General features: G+C 38.0%; 1 protein-coding gene across 1 annotated transcript in view; it reads right to left on the bottom strand.

The window, feature by feature from the left end:
- SLC9A6 (solute carrier family 9 member A6) overlaps nucleotides 1-20515 on the bottom strand; it is a 50117-nt gene extending 29602 nt beyond the window's left edge. The window contains exons 1-7 of the mRNA XM_079910679.1: nucleotides 20167-20515; nucleotides 11221-11420; nucleotides 9532-9609; nucleotides 9164-9240; nucleotides 8748-8860; nucleotides 6399-6504; nucleotides 70-211 (exon numbers count right to left, since the gene is read on the bottom strand). Coding sequence (XP_079766805.1) covers nucleotides 70-211; nucleotides 6399-6504; nucleotides 8748-8860; nucleotides 9164-9240; nucleotides 9532-9609; nucleotides 11221-11420; nucleotides 20167-20494 — 1044 coding nt within the window. The 5' untranslated portion in view covers nucleotides 20495-20515. The remainder of the gene's footprint in view (nucleotides 1-69; nucleotides 212-6398; nucleotides 6505-8747; nucleotides 8861-9163; nucleotides 9241-9531; nucleotides 9610-11220; nucleotides 11421-20166) is intronic.

Here is a 20515-nt window from a genome sequence, read left to right as displayed (position 1 = left end):
GACCATGGAACACAGTATTCAATGACTCTGTGAGGTTAACAAGAAAAGATAAATAGAATAAAAGGATATTAAAGCTGTCACCACTCCAGTAGCAGCACCCATCGCGAAAGAGCCACTGAAGATTCCAAGGAAAATCCCGATAGACTTGAACATGGCTGTGACATCAAAGGTGTGGCTGTTGTCTCCGGCTGGCTGGTATGCTACTATTGAGCTACAAAAGAGAGGTGGTTCTTACTTCTAGAGGCAACTTTTACTTTTAAAACATTATCTAAAAAAAGAGTAAAATAAATTTTAAAAAATTACCTAGTGTAGAGCTTGAAGATGAAATCAGAGGGCGTAAAAACCAAAAACTTTGGATTTGAATTGCCAAAATAAGGTTGGACCAAGCCTTTTCCTCCAGCCTCAAGATACTGTGCAGTACTATTCTTTTGTGACTCTGTTTATGACTTACTGGTACTGAGTGCCTGAAAGCCCTAATGTACTAATGTGAACAAACTAATGAAAAATTCCCCGTTATTTCCAACAGAGGCATAAGAATATAAAGAATATTGTTCAATACTCAACCCGGTCACATTTTGTTTTTCCTGTGGGAAAAAAAAAAGATGACTAAAGTACCCTTTCAACTTTTAGAATAACAGAATGGGCCCAATGCCTCCTATCTATTCATTCACTGAAATGGACTTTTACAGATAAAAGGGCTTGAAAGGCCTGCCAAGGAATTAGAATCCACTTGACAGTACTTTTAGCATACCCAGCTGGATCCTCCACCTCGAACTTCTGAAAGAAAGCCACTCTGTAAGAGGCCAAGACAAGCAATTAGAAGGGACACTCTCCATCTTGAACTCACAGTTCAAACCTAGTCTAAAAATACTTCTTTTAAAACAGTCGCCCCAGGAAGTAAATACAGCGGAGAAAATCACTGTTGCTAGTGGGTCTCTGGCAAGAGCACCTACCATTACTAAATCAGTTCTCATCTCAGTTAATTGAGGTGCCAGTGTTTTTATAATAAATCCAGACTCAAAGACATCATGCAAGTCATGTTGAAGAAAAGAAGCAGAAAAAACACATTCCGAAGAATATAATGAATTCTCCCTGTGGTTACTGCAATGTTTTTTATGGTTCAAGGCTAAAAAATGGCCTTGCTATACCATGTTTACCAAGTTCTCTTCATACCTCGCTGGTTAAACTAAAAAGCAGAACAAAACAAAATAAAATCTAAGACCAAGCTAAAATTTCCTAATTTTACCTATTTTATTGAAGTATGACTCTAACATGAATTTCTGGTAATGGCATCTAGAAATTTCTGAGACTCAATCTGAATTGAAAAATTTTAACATTTGCATTTAAATCTTCAAAGTGACCAGATCATTTTGGGACTGGTAGATTTGATATTATTTCAGTGAATAGGAAATGGCCTTTAATGTCATGCTATCTTACCTACACATAAAGGGCTCCACCACTGTAAATGAGATTTGACTACATTATAGCATGAAAATATAGTGGCTGGCTGGAGAAAAGAAAGGATATTGCTACAATAACCTTCCTCCCTGGCGATAGTTTTCAAAATGCCGGCAAGAACAAAATATCGATGCCATGCCTCCTGAGACTGCTTTCCCTGGATTGGTTCATGGAAATTCAAGATTCACACTAATCATTATTTTATTCTTTAATCACTAAAATGTATAAGAACACAGGAAAAGCATGGTGGGCTGAGAAGAGATGACAGGTTTGTTTTCTTCCTTTTCAGTCAAATGTTGGCCTCTGGATTGAAATCTTAATTCATCTTTTCTACATCAGTCAACATTTTATCTTGAGGCAGTAGCATTTTTATGAATACTTAAAAAAAATCCTGAGAGTAATACAATGTACAATTTAGGGGGGGAAAATCACCCCATCTGGATTGAAATCTTAATTCATCTTTTCTACATCAGTCAACATTTTATCTTGAGGCAGTAGCATTTTTATGAATACTTAAAAAAAATCCTGAGAGTAATACAATGTACAATTTAGGGGGGAAAAATCACCCCATCATTCCACTACCCTGACAGATCTATTATTTTCCTTCTGTATTTCTTTCCCCTCTTTTTGTTACATGCATGCTATTTCATGTTTAGTTGTAATCATAGTGAACATATGGTTTTGAATTCTGCTTCTTCAACTGACAATGACATAAGAATTATTACAGTCTAACCATGGTTTTTTAAGACTTCAAAAATGATCCAAATGGATATAACATAATTTATTTAACCATTTCCTCTCTGTCGGACATTTAAAAGTTTTGCTTCTATTATTTTTGCTACTATAAATAACAGTGTGAAAGAACTTATTTGTGCTTTCTACAAATTTTGGACGATTTTCCTGTGCTACATTCCTAGAAATAGGGTATTACTATACCTATGGCTCCTTTTACATGTTGAACAATGGCTTTCAAATAGATCTGTATTACATTTCAGGAGGGAAATATGACTACATCTCTCAATGTTTTAGTGATCATATCCATTGGCCTAGAAATTCTACTTCTAAAAAATATCCTACAGAAATACTCTCAAGGATTCACACAGATTTACACATAAATATGTTCACTGCAGTGCTATTCGCAATAGTACGATATTAGAAAACACCAAATATTAATCAACAGGGGGTTGGAGAGGTAAATTTGTAGTGCATTCATACAATGGGATAATGGAGGTATTAATACAGTACAATGTCTATGTGAAAAAAGCAAGTTACAGAAAAGCATGTATAGTGCTATGCCTCTTTCTGTTTAAAAGTTAATATATTTATATGTATGCTAATATCCTAATGGAAAAAATCTGGATTAAAAACCTTAATAGTGGTTATTTCTGAGAGCTGAAATTTCAGGAATTTTCTACTTTCTAAGTCAACTACTTTGAATATTAATTTTATTATCATAATGATAAAATATAAAAGAGTAGGTAATACCAATTTCAATGTCAACAACAATGTACAAGTGATATAGTTTTACAACTCCAGGGTGTCTCAATCCTGGCATTATTGATATTTGGGGCCAGATAATCATTTGTTGGGTGGTGGGTGCTGTCCTGTGTATTGAAGGATATTTAGCAGCACCCCTGGCTTCTACCCACTAGATGCCAGTAGCAACCTCCTCCCATTCATGATAACCAAAATGTCCCCAGACATTGCCAAATATCCCCTGGTTGGGGGGCGGGGGGCTGCAAAACTGTCCCCGGTTAAGAATGACTGTACTAGACCATTACCAGCAGTAACTATTTTCACTAACAATTTTTTTTCTTGTTAACTGAATAGGTAAAAATGGCCACTAATTTAATATGTATATCTCTGATAACCAGTAAAGTTAAAGAGTTTGTCAGCCATGTTTGTTTACTCACACTTATATTCTATAAAATGTAAATGACCCTAAAAACATATTTTAAAGTAGTATGAATTTAGGTCTCCAGGGTAATCATGGTATATCCATTCAGAGGTATGCTATGCAACTTAGACTTCATCTCTAACTAGGTATGTATGACACTGTATCAGTACACACAGCTCTACCTCATACAGCAATATATGAGGGAACCAGTTTCACTCCACCCTCACCAGATTAAAAGCATTAACGTTAACAAAAAAAAAAGTCACTGCTAACCTAACAGGTCAAAAAGCAAACAAAAACAACTTCCAACATAAATTTCAAGAACAGATGACTTAACCTGTTAATTGCCAAGCAGAAGTCCTTCAGAAAGGGGCCCCCCCTCTTTGTAAAAGGCTGTTTCTATAGAATATACACATTAGAAAATCATCAAACAGAAATCAACACAAGGTAGACTATTTCTATCTAACGTACTTTTAGAGGCAAATGAAAGATGATGAAAATCATAACGCCGAGCACTCCAGCTAGTGACCTCCCATAGCCAGCAACATCACTGGTTTCCCTTCATCTTTTGGGCAGGAACTCATTTGCTCACTTCTATTAAGATACTTACACAGCTAATGATTCCCCGGGTATGATACTCTTTAGATACAGTCCTTCTCCACCACACTTCCAGCAGACTATGGAATGAGTTAACTCATCGCCTGTGAATCTAGAATAGTACTAGCTATGTACCATCCTTAGGAAAATTGAGGAAAGAATCACTTGAATCGTTCTCTACAAGGCTTAAATTCTCTCACACGACCCTGTTTGAGAAAGGTTGCAACAGAAGGACAAGAAGTCCTTTCCTCTTTGTGAGACGTGTAACGGAAAGGGCATTCTCTTTCTAACACATTTATTCTTCACCAACACTGATACGTACACCCCCAAGCTCAAAATTTTCCGATGAGTTTTCTTCTTTTAATACTATTCAACTGTTCTTAAAGTTGCAGGAAATAAGTTACTTTATTAATGGAAAAACTAAGGCACAGGGCACATCAGCTTAAGATAGGACCAGAAAGGAGATTTTTCTGACTCTTAATCCATTAGGGCAATGAGGAAGGAACACGTATTAGTAAATGATTAAGTAGCAGAATAATTATCTAGGATGGCGAATTGATGCTAAAAGTAACTGCCTGTACCCTATTCTCTTCGTCTGGTAGCACTGGTGATCTTACATGTTCTTATGTGCTGAAAACTTCAACAATCTTTGTAGCTTCATTTTTTTTTATAACATGTAAGTTATAACCACACTATCCATTTCTTCCTCCCTTCAAACAATAGAAAACTTTTACTTTGCACCTATCATCGTTGAAGGTACATACATTTAGTATCAATATTAGTTCTAGCCTTTGGGCTTTATTTCTTAAATTAAATTTACATTAGTTGTAGACAGCTGCAAAAAATCTGGCAATAAATATGGTGGAGGGGGTAGAATTTATATACATTACATTCACAAAAGAAGATTTGATCTTTTGCACATCTTCATAAACAACATTTAAGGGATTAGTGTTACATCTCAGAAAGGATAATTTTCACTTTGCTATTAGACAATGGGGGCAATCAAGCTGTGTAAACCAGAGTCAGTGACTGATTACTCTTTTATAGTTAATGAAGTGGAAATTAAGGAGAGAAATAAAAGTAAGGAGGAAAGGTGAAGGGGTTTTACTTCTCTCTTGTAGAAAGTTCTGGTGTGGAGTAAAGGCAACTGTCTATAGGGTTAGATATTTGCTTAGCAGGACTGAGTTGGCAGGACTGAGTTCCTCAGAGGTTCAGACCCATTCTTTCACCTGCAAACACCTTCTGGTAGCATGTATAGTAATTTCTATAACTAGATTAAAATATTGCTCATTTTCATTATCTTTAAAAAGTGTATTATTTAATACTTCTAAAAATTAAAAAGTTTCTGAAATGATTATGTTAAATAAGAGAAATATGAATTAAACTATGAGGTATTTCTCAATCATCAAATTGGCAAAGATACCAAAGTCTGACAAATACTCTGTTGGTGAAGCTATGAGGAAACAGGCACTCCCACAATTTGGTGGTTAAAATGCAAAATAGCATAATACCTTTGACAGGCAATTTAGCAATGTAACAAAATTACAAATGTATTTACCCTTTAAGCCACTCATCTCACTTCTGGGAATTTATCCTACCAATATACCAGTGCATATATAAAACAGGTTAAGTTCAAGGTTAATCACTGCAGCATTATTTGGGATAGCAAAGAATTGAAAACCCTTTATGATTCCACCAATAGGAGACTGATTAAATAAACTATAGTACAGTTCATAGAATACTATGCACCTGCAAACAAAGAATGAGAAAATTCCTTGTTTTGATACAGAAAGATCTCCAGAATATAGTTATGTGAGAGAAAGTCAGGTAGGTATAGAACATATACAGCATGCTACTTTTAAAATAAGAAATAAGAGGCAAATAAGAATATTTATTCATATGTGTGCTTACATTTGAATAAAGAAATACTAGGATACACAAGAAACTAATAAAATGGTTACCTATGTAAGGGGCTACGGGGACAGGTGGATGAGGACAGGAGTAAGAACGTGACTTTTCAATGTATACCCTTCTATATCGTTGTGATTTTTGAACCATGCGAATATATATGTACGCCAAAAATTTAATTTGATGAAAAACTAAAACGTCCATGTTATAATATTAAAACAGAATACAAAATTATGCATACACTACAATCACAACTATGTAAAAATACTATGCATAGAAAAAAAAGAATTTTAAAAAATGTCCTAGAATGTTTACAGTAATTGTCTTTAGGTGTCAGGAGTACATATCATTTTTTTCCCTTCCTTTTCTTCCGTGCATTTTCCACGTTATCTATAAGTATATATTTCTTCAAGAGGAAAAAAATGCTTCAGTTTTTCAAATGTTTCCATTCATAATGCACTTCACTCAATAAGTGACTTTTGGTTCTTAGAACCCTAACATTCAATATACAGAATATAATAAGAAAACAAACACTTACGAAGACAGCACTATGGCAACAGCATCATTGAGGACACTTTCACCAAAAAGAAGTGCATAGAGTTCAACATCAACTTGAAGCTCGTGGAATATGGCAAGAACAGTCACTAGCAAGTAGAAAGAGTCAGAGGAATATTAAGACATTACAAATATAACATTTTTCCCTTCACAGATGATCGTAATAGCTATTTAGAAATTCATTCTTCATCTCAGAATTCAATCCTAATAAACATTCTCTTACCATATCAAAGATTCAGTAATTTTATGTCAATATTTTTCTTTTCCATAACTGTGTACCTGTAATATCTCCCTTCTCTCTCTTACAAACACCTGAAAATAACCTTGGAGGACTGAGTTGGCCTACATTCTTCATGCAAATGCTAATAATCTTGTCTTGTACATTTCTTTTCCATAAAAAATACATGCAGAATTTCTTACAGACCAGGTGATCATTAATCTTTGATGAAGAAAACTATTATGAAAAGCATTTCCTGCTGCAAACTTCATTTTTTCCTCGGAGCCTTACAACTCACTTCTATTTGACTTACAAATTTCAAGCACACCAGTTTAGCAAAGACAGTAGGAAATGAAAACACAAGTTTGGTTTTCGGTTGGGATAAAATTTATGACCAGAATTACAGCTGCTATATTTAACTTAATAAGAATCCAATCATCAGGCTATTACAGCTTGAGAAGAAAAAAAACCTTCTCTTAGGAAACAATTACATGAGAATTCTTAGAAAATCAGAAGAGACTGAAGTTGCATTATAACTTTAATTGCTGAGTCACGTACAGCTCGCTTGCTAAATAAACCCAAGCAGACATGAAAGATTATTATAACCAGAGTTGGGAGAGCCTCTTCAAATGCCAACCAAAAAACAGGAAGCTTGTATTTTAAAAGATATAGTTTCTACTGCAAAGCATTTCATCTGGAATATCCTGATATCAAAGCTAACCAAGAGAAGGAGAAAAGGAGGGCAGGAGCAATGCTGTAGAATTTTAAAAAGAGAACCTATGGCTCATCCTTCTATCAAGTGAACAACTGCAAAATAATAGAATTATTATATGGGCAAATACCTATATAATTCAGAAGAAATATAACTATCCAGCTTTATATAAGCAGAACAGTTTTGCTTGAGCCATCCAGGCAATACTCCCACCAAAACAAAACCAGTTTTAAGTAATGTAGCCAGTCCAACTGACTCAGGTTTCTCATAGATTTTGAAAAGTCGAGGACCTTGCTTCTAGTAAGAGAACACGGAAAACAGAGACCACTGGCTTCCTGCAAAAACCATCCCAACTTCATACTGATAATGGGAACAGCTACAAACAGTAAGGGGGCAGCCCTGACTATCTTTAAGGAGGCGATTTGCTTTTCAGTTCTAAAAATGCCAAACTATACAAATATCTCTCTAAAATGTCCTCTGAGCTTCTAAAATCATCTCTTATAGAGTACAGAGCATATTTTCCTACTTTCTATAACACCCTGTGTTATCAGAGTTAACATAGGAATTCAGAGATAACCTTTGACTATGCTGGATGATAATTAAAGATTATTAACTTACAAGGTCAAAGGGTAAAAGAGAACAAACCTCTACCAAGGATCTGAAATCTAGCATCAGTAAAAGAAAACTTGCATCTTTAGTTCAAAAAATGCAGTCTCTGCTCTTCAGCCTATATATTCTCTAAGTTCTTAATCTGAATGTAGCTGTGAAGCTCACCAATACTACATTAGAAAAACTACAATCTAACTTATCTAACTCAATACAATTAAATTCATTCTCTAGTCATGCTAATATCAAAACTATTTTATAATCCAAAAGCCAATTTTATAAAAACAATTCTTTAATGTATATTACTGCCCACCAATGACCCCAAATCACACTTGTTCTAGCACAACAGCCTTCTAACAATCATTTTAAAACTTTTTTTCTTACTCTTAAATGCAGATAGCTGAATGTAAACAGATTTTTAGGGATCTGTTTTCTAGAGGCTTGAAAGGAAATGTATAGTTATTACCCATCTTAACTAATATAGTTCATCTTCTATACCCAGTCACTAGGGATAGAGACCAACCTGAATTTCTGAAGAAAATACCTTACGGCCCTCATTTAAACATCATCAAATTGTGGACTAGTAATAGGAAATACAGTAAAAAGAAACAAATGTGTGCTTAAGCCAAAAGGAGCCATCAATTTTGTTTTTTTCCTCCACAGTTGGAAAGTATAGTAAGATGGGGAGTACCTAATCCTGAATTCTACACCTCAAAGGAAGAAATACGTACATGTGTGTTGATGGAAAACCACTGTACAACTTAAGTACTTAAGCTCCACACTCATGTAAAACATACCTGGATCAGTTGCTGATACGATAGCACCAAACAGCAGGCAATCTGTAAAGTAAAAATCTCCCGCAAGTTGTCCAGTTACTTTCATCAGTGTTACACAGCCATACATTATTGATCTGTTCAATAAACATATGTCTACTTTAGAAAAAAAATCAACTGTTAAAGAAGTTACAATACAGTAAGAACAGAAAGATGGGTCTACTGTAGTACTTTGTGACTAATCCCAAATTTACTGCATGTCATTTAAATATGGTAACACCTTAGCCTTAAGGAAAATTCAAACAACTTATCTGTGTGAATACATTTTACTGCAAAAGTTCTTGGACACATTCGAGAATACAATACTGCAGAAGTCAAATATGTATTATTGTAAAATGATAATTTGAAGGCTAAAAGTGTTTTAAGCTTCAAGTACTTACCCAATTACGAAACAAGAAATTGCGGTTCCAAGAAAAGCATACGCTAAGATAGACCCAAGGTTTCGAAAGAAATGTCTCTGACGGAAAAAAAAAAAAGTTACACCGTGTTAGAATACTCACCAATTATTTAAAAAAGAAAAGGTTTTCTATTCTAGTGTGCTATGCTAATATTAAATGCATTATTCATTCAAGGAAATAAGTAAGAGAAAGAATTTTTGTATGGGCATAAACTTCAGCATGTGAAAAGGATAGGAGAGGGAGGAGGGAGAGGAACCTGGAAGGAACTGCCTGTTTCTGAAGGTGTCGAAGATGATAAAGTCCATGGAGTTTAAGGCTGTTCAAAGTATATGAAATACAAAAGCACTTACTCTTTTCAGACTATATCCCGCATAAAATATGATAGGAGGAAGTAATATGTTGAAAAATACTTCTGGATCAAAAGTAACCTGTTAAAATAAAGAGTTCTTTTAGATGAATTCCCTCAGGAGATTTCTTATTACATTATCAAATGAGCAAAAAGAAAAAAAGATTAAATGTTAAACTGGCAAAAGGCAAGAATATTACCACTGTGGTAAGTGAAAAATATTTCATATAGGATAGCTGTTATTCCACTTCTCAACCAAATGACAAGGAGATGATGGCGTTGGAACAATCAGTTAAGTCCTATCTGTGCAAAGTATCTTAAAATACTATGATAGCAAAAATTTTTTAAATAAGAGAAAGTATGAACATGTCTGCTTTAAATAAGAGACCCAAAACTGGCAACATAAAATTTGGGGGTACAGCATTGTTGTTGGCAAGAGGAAACAGACTTCTTGCATAGGTAACATCTCTAAAGGTATATAACATAATATTGTGGTAAAAAGTTTCTGCACAAGTCAGATTTCTAGTCCTGACAGCCCATTCCTTTTTTTTTTCTTTTGCGGTATGCGGGCCTCTCACTGTTGTGACCTCTCCCTTTGCGGAGCACAGGCTCCAGAAGCGCAGGCTCAGCGGCCATGGCTCACGGGCCCAGCCGCTCCGCGGCATGTGGGATCTTCCCGGACCGGGGCACAAACCCGTGTCCCCTGCATCGGCAGGCAGACTCTCAACCACTGCGCCACCAGGGAAGCCCCAGCCCATTCCTTTTAATACCTATTTCCTATAATAATACAGACGCCCCCTTCTGTTCATAAGGCTGTAGTATTTGACATGAACACAGAGCAGCTACACATACTCATGCTAAAATTTCATTTCCTAGAACTCTTAAGGAACTGGAATTTTCCACAGGTGGAAAAAAACCTCTTGCTGCAAAGTAAACTGTAAGTTAGTATGAAATTTTTAAAAGCATTAAAGATGGTCAGGAACACAACCAAGTAGCTATAAAAGCCAAGTCCTGCCAATGTAGAAGGCAGAAGTGGAGGCAAATGGCCAAGGGTGGGCGAAAACAGAGACATGAGCAAAGAGGCCCTGAGAAGCTTCAGGATGGCAACTATGGGGAGGACAGGAGAAAGCAGCTCCAGGAATGTCTGGAAGCCAGTAAGACTGCAACCCAACCTACATCAAGCTTCACGCACACCATGGTACAGTACCTGATACTCAGGCTGAGGCCCCTGAAGTTGTGCCAGATTATGAATCAAAGAAAGATTAACTTGTGCTCAGCACAGAACACAATCAAGGCAAGAAAGAATTCAAAAAAATATTAATGGAATATTTTAGGTATTATCAAATAAACTCAATGTGCTGAAGTACTATAAAACTCTAAGGGCCATAAGCAAATTGAAAGAAACACTTATAAATTCTGCTTCACTCAATACTGGTCACCATTTATTACAACTGTAAACACTACAGAGTGAAACAAAAAGGGTTGTAGTACTTAGCCTCAATCAGAAAAGCAAACTATAGACATGTCAATTTCCTTAGCCTTGCATTACATTCGTTAATTGAGGTTTTACTCCATTTGAAAAGACTGATTATTCTAAATATCATTAAAAATGCATTATTTTTCTCCTGAATCACTTTGCTGCTATTATATACCTTAAAAAAAATCCAAAGATTCCCTTTAACGAAGAACTTACCTTTCTAAGCATTTCATTATCTTGAACGTTATTGAGCTCATGTGAACTGATCTCTCCTTTCAGCGTATACTCATAAAATTTTCCACTAACATTTACCAATAAGGTAGTTGGGCTTGACTGCACTTCACAGCTCAGGGTCACATTATTCACATCACTTGGAACATGAATGCCATATCGAAGCACAAGGCCCACCAAAAGACCTGGAAATAATAAAAGAATAATATAAGCTCTTCTTTCAGACAGAGACTACTTCTTTTGTACCCCACACATACCTTTGAATTGATAACAGAAAACCTCTTATCATAGTCCCTTGTGATTCTAAACTCATTTTTAGACCAAATGAAGTTACATTTTAAAGTATTACTAAATTCACAAATCTAAGAGTTCGATATTCATATAAGCCAGTGGGACAGGAAGGGAAAACATTCCCTAGGGTAACAACGTGTATCATTGCGTCCCTAGATCAAGATATAAATAAGTGATTAGGAAGGTAACAAAATGAGGAAATACCTTCAAGTCATCTGTACACAGAATATGCTCCAAGGTGTCCCAACCTAACTGTGTAATCATGTTAGAAATGTGTTTACCACCTCCATCCATCAATTCACAAGACTTAAACACATGCATTTTTCAAGTTATTCCTAAATCACATGGCTGGCCAAATAACACAAATTTTACAAATTGGAAAGTCAATAATTTTTCTAGATTGAGTTCTTCTAATACTAAAAGGTGAGATTTTAATTTTAAAATATGTTTCAAAATCAAAACATGGAACAGAAGTCCTGACTTTGACACTATGATGTCAATGTATTGCTGGAATTTTACTTAGATCATCATATTGACATTCAAATATGCACAATAATCTAGGTACTATAAACCTATACTGATCAAAATGTTTAATAATGATTTTATTGAGATATAATTCTATACAAAGTTTACCCTTTTAAACTGTACAATTCAGTGGCTTTTAGTATATTCACAAAGTTGGATATTGATCACTACTATCCAATTCCAAAACATTTTCATTGCTCCACAAAGAAACCCTAGACCTATTAGCAGTCACTCTCCATTTCCCCCACACTGACTCCCATCCCCTGGCAACCACGAATCTACTTTTTCTCTATGCCTATTCTGGACATTTCATATAAGTAGAATCCTACAATATGTGACCTTTTATGTCTGGCTTCTTTTACTTAGCATAATGTTTTCAGGGTTTATCCATATTGCAGCATGTATCAGCGCTTCATTCCTTTTTACGGTCAAATAATGTTCCAGTGTATAGATATACCTCAACTGCAAATTGAACTCAAACGTCTGGAACTTTCCTTAACTCCACTATTAGTGGCATTTTACCTTCCTGTCTCCTTTCTCCTTTCTCTTTCACCCTAACCAGTCAGCCTTTCTTTTAATATATATGATTGGACTACTATGCTAAGTAGGCCCCCAGGGTTCACAGATGAAAACAAGGTCCCGCCTCCAAGCAGCTCTCAGTCCAGTTGGTGAAAACAGACTGAATAAACAATTATAACACGATATGTGTGTGTGTGTGTGTGTGTATGTGTGTGTGTGTGTGTATATATATATACACACACACACACACACACACACACATATATACAAGGTATTATAAAAACAGAAAAGATGTACCTAAGGAAGCCTGAGGGAGTGGGACATTAGGAAAGTCTTTCCAGAGGTGTCACCTAAGCAAGTAACAAAGTAAGAGAAAATGGTTGTCCAGGTAGGAGGAATAGTAGTACATACCCAGTCAAGGAAGAGTGAGAAAACACAGCCCGTTTAGGGGATCATAAATAGTTCAGTATGGCTGGGATATAAAGTGGCAAGAGTTGAGGTGTGAAACAAGAGACCTCGCATGTTGGGGAAGGGAGTGTAGACTTTGTCCTGAAAGCAAAAGGAAGCCACAGAACCATAGATGTCAAAGGGCTTGACATCAGATTTTTATTTTAGCAAGACTGGTCTAGACTACAGAGGTTCAGAAAGGCCAGATAGAAGGCCACTGAGGTCATTCACGCACTAAGAGTGCAGGGCCTAATCTAAGAGAGCAGAGATAGGGAGAGAGGGGGATTTTTTTTAGAAAGTATTATCTTGTAGAAGGATGTGGTGACTGACTGGACTGGGAGGAAGGGAGATGAAAAACTAAGAGGAACCTAAATTGACTTGGCAACTAGGTGGGTAAGCTGGCCTAGGCAATCGGGGGGTAGGAGGGCCAGTCAGTGGGACAGGGAACAGACTTACAGGGGGAAATGCGCAGCTCCGTTTTGGACATGTTGAGTTTGATGTACCTGTGACACATGCACAGTTGAGTATGTGGGATCCGGACCTCAAGGAAGGGGGTGGATCTGGACTGGAGATATACACTTAGCAGTCATAAGATGGTTGAAGTGAAGCACAGATGGGATTACTTAGGGAGCAAACAAAGCGGGAAGAGGACTATGGATATATGCTCGGAGTTTTATGCCAAAATTAAGGGGTTGGTAGAGAAGAAGGAGATGATGAAGGAGTCTAAGAAAGAAAAGCCACAGGAGTAGGAAGAACAGAGGAGGAAGTGGTGAAAACTAGTAAATGCTGCAGCAAAGTCGAGGAAGACAGGCATTAAGAAGTGTCCATTGGGTTTGGCAACAAGGAGGTCATAGGTGACCTTGCTAAGAGCAGTTTGAGTGAAGAGGTGGGAGCAGAAGCCAGAGTGGGAAGCGATAAAGCAGAAACGGGGAGTGTAAGAGCAGTAGTTGGCTGAGAAGGGAGGAGGAAGCAGAGATGAAGGATCCTTCTGGTCAACTTACAGTCACATGTATTTTTTTTAAGTGAGCAGCAACGAGTAACTGGTAAACAATACAATGACATCGACTCTAAAAAACGTTTTAACAAAGGTTCAGATTTAAAATAAATGAAAGATAAAATATTTGCAAATCATATCCTGATAAGGGGCTAATATCCAACATATATAAAGAACTCATACAACTCAAAACCAAAATAACAATCTGATTAAAAAATGGGCAGAGGATCTAAATAGACATTTTTCCAAAAAAGACACACAGATGGCCAATGGTACATAAAAAGATGCTCAATATCACTAATCATCAGGGAAATGCAAATCAAAAGCACAATGAGATATCACTTCACACCTGTTAGAATGGCAATTATAAAAAAGACAAAAAATGGCAAGTGTTGGCAAGGATGTGGAGAAAAGAGAACCCTTATGTGCTGTTGGTGGGAATGTAAACTGGTGCAGCCAGTATGGAAAACAGTATGGAGGTTCCGCAACAAATTAAAAAAAGAGCTACTATATGATCCAGCAATTGCACTTTTGGGTATTTACCCAAGGAAAATGAAAACATTAACTCAAAAAGATATACGCACCCCTATGTTCATTGTAGCATTATTTACGATAGCCAGGATATGGAAACAACCTAAGTGTCCACTGATGGATGAATGGATAAGATATGGTACATATACACCATGGAATGTTATTTAGCCATGAAAAAGAATGGAATCTTGCCATTTGAAACAACATGGATGGAGCTCAAGGGCATTATGCTAAGTGAAATTAGTTAGACAAAGAAACACAAATACCGTATTCTCTCTCTTATATGTGGAATCTAAAAAAAAAATAAAAAACAAAGCTCAATAGATACAGAGAACAGATTGGCGGTTGCCAGAGACATGGGGATGGGGATGGGAGGTGGTAGAAATGGGTGAAGGGGGTATAAATTCATTTAAAATTTAAAAATAATAAATGAAAGATACACTTTGAAAATATCTCACCTCCAAAAAAAGAAACAAAATTAAAAAGTGATGGCTGGATATCAACCGTGTTTGATAAACATAACCTGGGAGAGAAAAGGCTATCAATCCATAGTCATCCTGCCTATATGATATAGGGACAGCTCTTTTCTCTACTATCTCACAAGACCTTCTAATTAAGATGTTCAGTAGTAGTAAGTTGTCCCATTACATTTATGTGTAAAAATCACAGTTAAGCTACTACAAACAGTAAAAATATCAGCATAAATTCTTTCCATATCCCCAAGCTTGACTGTGTAAGGAAGAGTACCCACTGGTTCTACCACGCCCTGACCCAATGCTGAAATGTCACTGGGTGCCCTGAGGAGGGCTCAGCACTTGGACAAATCTGAAACACACACCTTGGCAGTTAGAACACCAGCAAGGAGAATAATTACTTAGGTTGGAAAAAATCAAGATCCTTTTATAAAAGCATCAGACAGCTGAAAAATTGGAATTTCCTTGAATACAGTTGACAGATCAAGTTAACTTGGGTTCTGTGAAAGGTCAAATCCTAATCACAGAGTTAAAGCAATTCTCACTAAACAGAAAGTACACAAAAGGAGTGCTTTGTTAAGGGGATAAGGCAGAAAATTCTAGCCTCCTACATAGATAGAGGCACAAAAACTACTGATATCATGAAATTTAAAATTATCACTAACAGGCAACAAAGAGTACAACCACAAAGAGATATCTTTCACAAAACAGAGAAGTCCCATTCCTCCTACACATTCCTGACCCTCTTGTGCTGGAGACCCTCCCAGGGATACAGAACTCAGTATCACCCAAGGCCACAACACTGTATGAGCCTCACAGTGGAAATTGGTTTTCTAATGGATTTCAGCACATTCTTCCAGATTATCACACTAGAAGCCTCTAATAGTCAAAAATATGGAAGGAATATCACTGGGGTATTGAGTGTGGCCAAAATTGATAAGATTTCTACAGATTAAAAAGTACATGTATGTGTGTGTGTATTTATTTATGTGTGTGTGTAGATTGTGTGTATGTACATATATAACACTTATCTACTTCTTGAAGAATGCTGTTAGATTCTGTCTGAAAAGCTAATTGAACTACTACAAATCTCTCAGTCATTATTTTCTCATCTATAAAATGGGGATAAATGACTTGCCCAACATTACTTGGCATTAAGTGGCAAAACCAGAACTGAAATCTGGGTTTTCTATTTCCAAAGTCTCTATAATTTTCTAATCACCTCCTTGCTCTCTCATCACTACTAACTTGCTCTCTGGTGGTTATGTCTCCATTCTCTCATAAGCTTCCCTCACAACTCACCTCCAAAACCCTTGTAACTTTAAGTGTTAACTCCCTTCATATCCAACCTTATTAAATTTAGTACAGTAGAGTGTAGGAGAAAAAGCACAAGTTTGGAAGGCAGACAGAAGTATGAATTCTGGCTCCATCAAGTTCTAGTCTGTGATCCTAGGGTACATAACTTCTCACTGAACCTCAGTTTCCTCATATGTAGTGATGATAATACTAACCTGTTTTGTCTTTATAGATAAGTTTTATCTCTTCAACATGAGGCAATATGGTTTTAAGGGGCTAAGAGAATGGGGCTCCTGAGGCCGATTGACTGTGTTTGAATCCTGCCTTAATACTTACAAGTTATGTGACTTCGGGCAGGTCATTTAACCTCCCTGTGCCCCAATTTCCTCATCTGTAAAATGGGAAAGATAATAGTACCCGTCTCACAGGGTCGTTATGAGGTTTAAATGAGATGATATTTGTTGAGCACCTAAGCAGTATCTAACACATTATAATGCTCAGTAAACACTACCTATTCAGTCACTAGATTGTAAGTGCTTTGAGGACACGGATGATGACTCATATCTGTATTTCTCATCATATCGCATACATCAAAGACACTTAATAAATATTTATTGATAAATCGCATTAGTTAAACCTAGGGCTCTGGATGCTGTAGTTTAAGGCATAATAAATATTGCTTCCCTGTCTTCTGATTTTTATACCATCTGTAAGCATACTGCAGTGAGTGATCACTTTTCAGACTTACTAACGGTGACTCACTTTTAAGCTTCTTAAGCAAGCTAGCCCAATGAACAGAACACTTGGGTGCTTTGACATTGTAACTGGGGCAATTAGGCTATATTACAATCTAGAAACTGACCACATTGGCAACTTAATCTCGCTCTCTCTTTTTACCCCGGCTTCTCAAAAAAATAAAGGAGAAGCTTATTTTAAGTAGCATTTTTCTGGGATTTAGATAGCTAAATCATCAGTGGGCTGAATCCTGGAGGTCTGGACATTCCCAGAGTAAGAAGCCCTTTCATCTGGAAGTCAAGCTGAAAAATAAAGGTCTTAAAATAATACATTAACGTAACAGCTATAATGGTACAAGAGTCGTAAAAATAGGTAAATGGCAGATGGTAATTAGGATTAGAAAATGTCCATTTCCATGGCAGTAAAAATACTTTGACCCAGCCCCATCTTTTCTCAAACTGGACTTGGAGTTGGTCAGGAGGCTGTTCATCCACAGCCCCCATCACCCATATTGAGAAAATGAGACAGGCTAAAGAATGCCAAGTCGTGGCAAATCAACCCAAATCGACTCACAGATAACACTCTTTCACTTTATATTCCACAAGAGATACCCTTGCTTTTCCTTCACAAAATACCAACACTAAGGTACTCCATCACTTTTCATTAACTTAGAAACATCAGAGAAAGCAATCAGTAATCCCATTTTTCTCCTTTAGCCCAAGAGTTAGAGGAGGTTAATGATTATCAACTACCAAAGAGCAAATATTTTCAGGGAAATTCTAAGTCCCTATTTGATTTTTATAAAAAATACTATATCTGCCTCTTAACTTACAAGACTGAATAATTAAAAGAAATATTCTGAGCCTAATCTGAGAAAATGCAGTTATAACAGCAATAATAATAATAGTATTGCAGCTCTCATTTAATGAGCATTTACTTAGGGGTCAGGTACTAAGCTAAAAACATTTCTTCCTCACAATAATGCTACTATCATTGTTCCTAACTTATAGATGACAGTGTAAGAAGGTAAGGGACTTGCCTAAGATCACACAGAGTTATTGGCATAGTAAGGCAGGAACCCAGGTCTGACTCTAAAGCAGGGGTTGGAAATCACAGTGATGGTCTGTTTTTGTATGGTCCAAGAGCTAAGAATGGCTTTTAAATTTTTAAAGGTTTACAGAAAGGAAAAAAACAAAACAAAGAAAAAAACGCAACACATTTCCACAACACAGAGATTGATGTGATCCACAAAGCCGACAATATTTACTCTCTGGCCCTTTACAGAAAAAATCTGCAGACCTCTGGTCTAAAGCCTTACATCTTTAACCACTTCATCACACTATATCTCTCTACAGGAAAGAGGTTTCTGTGATCAGTTCCTTCTTTCAACACCGTAATACTTACTTGGCATTTAATGGAATTTAAGATGCCTTTATTTTCTTTATATGACCTGTCTACCCAAGAAGGATAAGTTCCTTGAAGGTGGGGATCATATACTTCTTTGTATTTTCTGTGCATAACATAGTAGGCTGAGTAGCAAAGGTTTGTTGAGGATAGTAAATAAATCACACACAGGTATACAGAGAAATTATATAGAGATATATAGCTTATCTGGCTAATTTAGCTTAAGGAGCACTGCAAATAGAATGCAAAAAAAAACCCCATGAAATATGAAAACCACCCAATACGTCTAAAAACTAAGAATCCTAGGGAGCAAAGGTATTTTGCACACAGGCTTAGAATTTTATTACCTTACAAATGAAAAATAAGCCTGAGTTCCTGCATTTTCCTGATGGACACAACTACCTTTCCTTGCTATGCTACCCTTGAGCTGCACGTTCCAGAAGCCTGTATTTACTGGAAAGGGGCGGGGGGGGGGGCGTGTGTGGAGAAAGGTCCTTTTGTGCCAAGGCTTCTCCCACCTATCTGCAAGCCTGAGACACAAAGCTCAACAAGCTCATCAGTTTAAGCCTGTTCCAAATGAAGATAATCTTCGCTCGTGTACTGCACAGAAAGGATTGTTTGTCTGCCCTCATCTCTCCAGCCATATATGCCTCCGCGGTCATCTTAGATTAAGACAGTCAGCAATATGCATCTTTTCCTCTCATGAGGCCAAAATGCCTCCGAGTCCATGGTTTGATTTGCCCTTCTCTCCTCATGACCAAAAAATAAAGATAAATAAGAAACCTCGCAAAGAAAGCACACTAAGACACAAGAACTGAAGCCATTTACTCAACGATCTGTCAATAATCTTATGCTACCAGCAAGTCACCCATAATACCGCATATGCGTGGTGTTCCTAATTACTGTTTGGCCGAACTGTCCTGATCATCCTACAGTACAACATGCTGCTGGAAGATCTTTACCTCTTGTCCTCACCGCGGCACGGCCTGAATTAGAAGAGGCAACCATACGTATCCATATCAGATATTACAGGCATAGTACAATACATCAGGACGTCATCAAAAATGCCCTAAGCCTTCTTCGGCTTCTTTCCTGTTCAGGTTTTTACTTGGGGTACACGGGAGTCAGCTTTTCATTCTCAGCCTCCAAAGGACAGGGCGTAGCAAGATCTGGGTGATGGGGACAGGTGGACTCTGGCTCCAAAAGAACGTCAGATGCTGAGCAGCAGAGATACTACTGCAGCTTCAATGGACCTTAAACGAACTGACACCCAGAGAAATGGATCGCTATGCTGGCTTCCCCTCCCCCAGTCCTCAGCCTAATCTGAGACACCGCACCCACTCCCTTCCCATCCTCAGTCCCAGGTCCCGAGCTCGGTAGGCAGAGGCGGAGGGGGTGGCGGGTGCGGAAGAAAAAGGGGGTGGGGTCGGAGGAAAAAAAGGTGCGGACCGGCAGAGGAAAGGGGGGCGCGAAGCGGAGAAAACGGGGGGCGACGCTGAGGAGGAAACGGGGTAAGGCAGAGAAACGAGGGGCGTAGCAGAAAAAAGGGGCGCGAGGGAGAGAAACGGGGGTGGGGGAGAAAGGCGAGACGGAAAATGGAAGGAATTGGAAGGGGAGCCGAACGTAGGCCGTGCAGGGCCAGGAGAGGAGGCGAGGCAGCCGGGTAGCAGAGAAGGGGGGGAGCGCCAGGGGCGGACACGGGCTTGAGGCACTTGCCATAAATCATAGCCAGGCCGGTTTCGTGCAGGAAGCGGGCCCGGCGGTGCTTGAAGAGCCAGATCGTGAGAATGGTGAGCGTGAGCAGCAGGATGAAGATGAGCAGATTGGCGCTGTCCTGCCGGTGGCTCTCCTCCGCCTGCTTCTCTGACACGATCTCCTCGTCCATGGCTCTCGCTTCTCCGCCAGCGCCGTCCGAAGCCCCGGCCCAGCGAAAGACTCCCACTGCGAGGAGCAACCAGAGCGGCAGCGTGAGCCGGCGGGCCCGGGGGCCACCGCCGCCGACGCCGCGGCGGAGGGGCGCCCGCAGCCAGCCGCGCCGAGACATAACTCCCCCCGCCCCCGGCCC

This window comes from Stenella coeruleoalba (assembly GCF_951394435.1).
Source record: "Stenella coeruleoalba genome assembly, chromosome: X".
NCBI classification, from domain to species: Eukaryota; Metazoa; Chordata; class Mammalia; order Artiodactyla; family Delphinidae; genus Stenella; species Stenella coeruleoalba.
The sequence above is the reverse complement of the archived record's forward strand: the minus strand, read 5'-3'. Positions and strand labels throughout refer to the sequence as shown.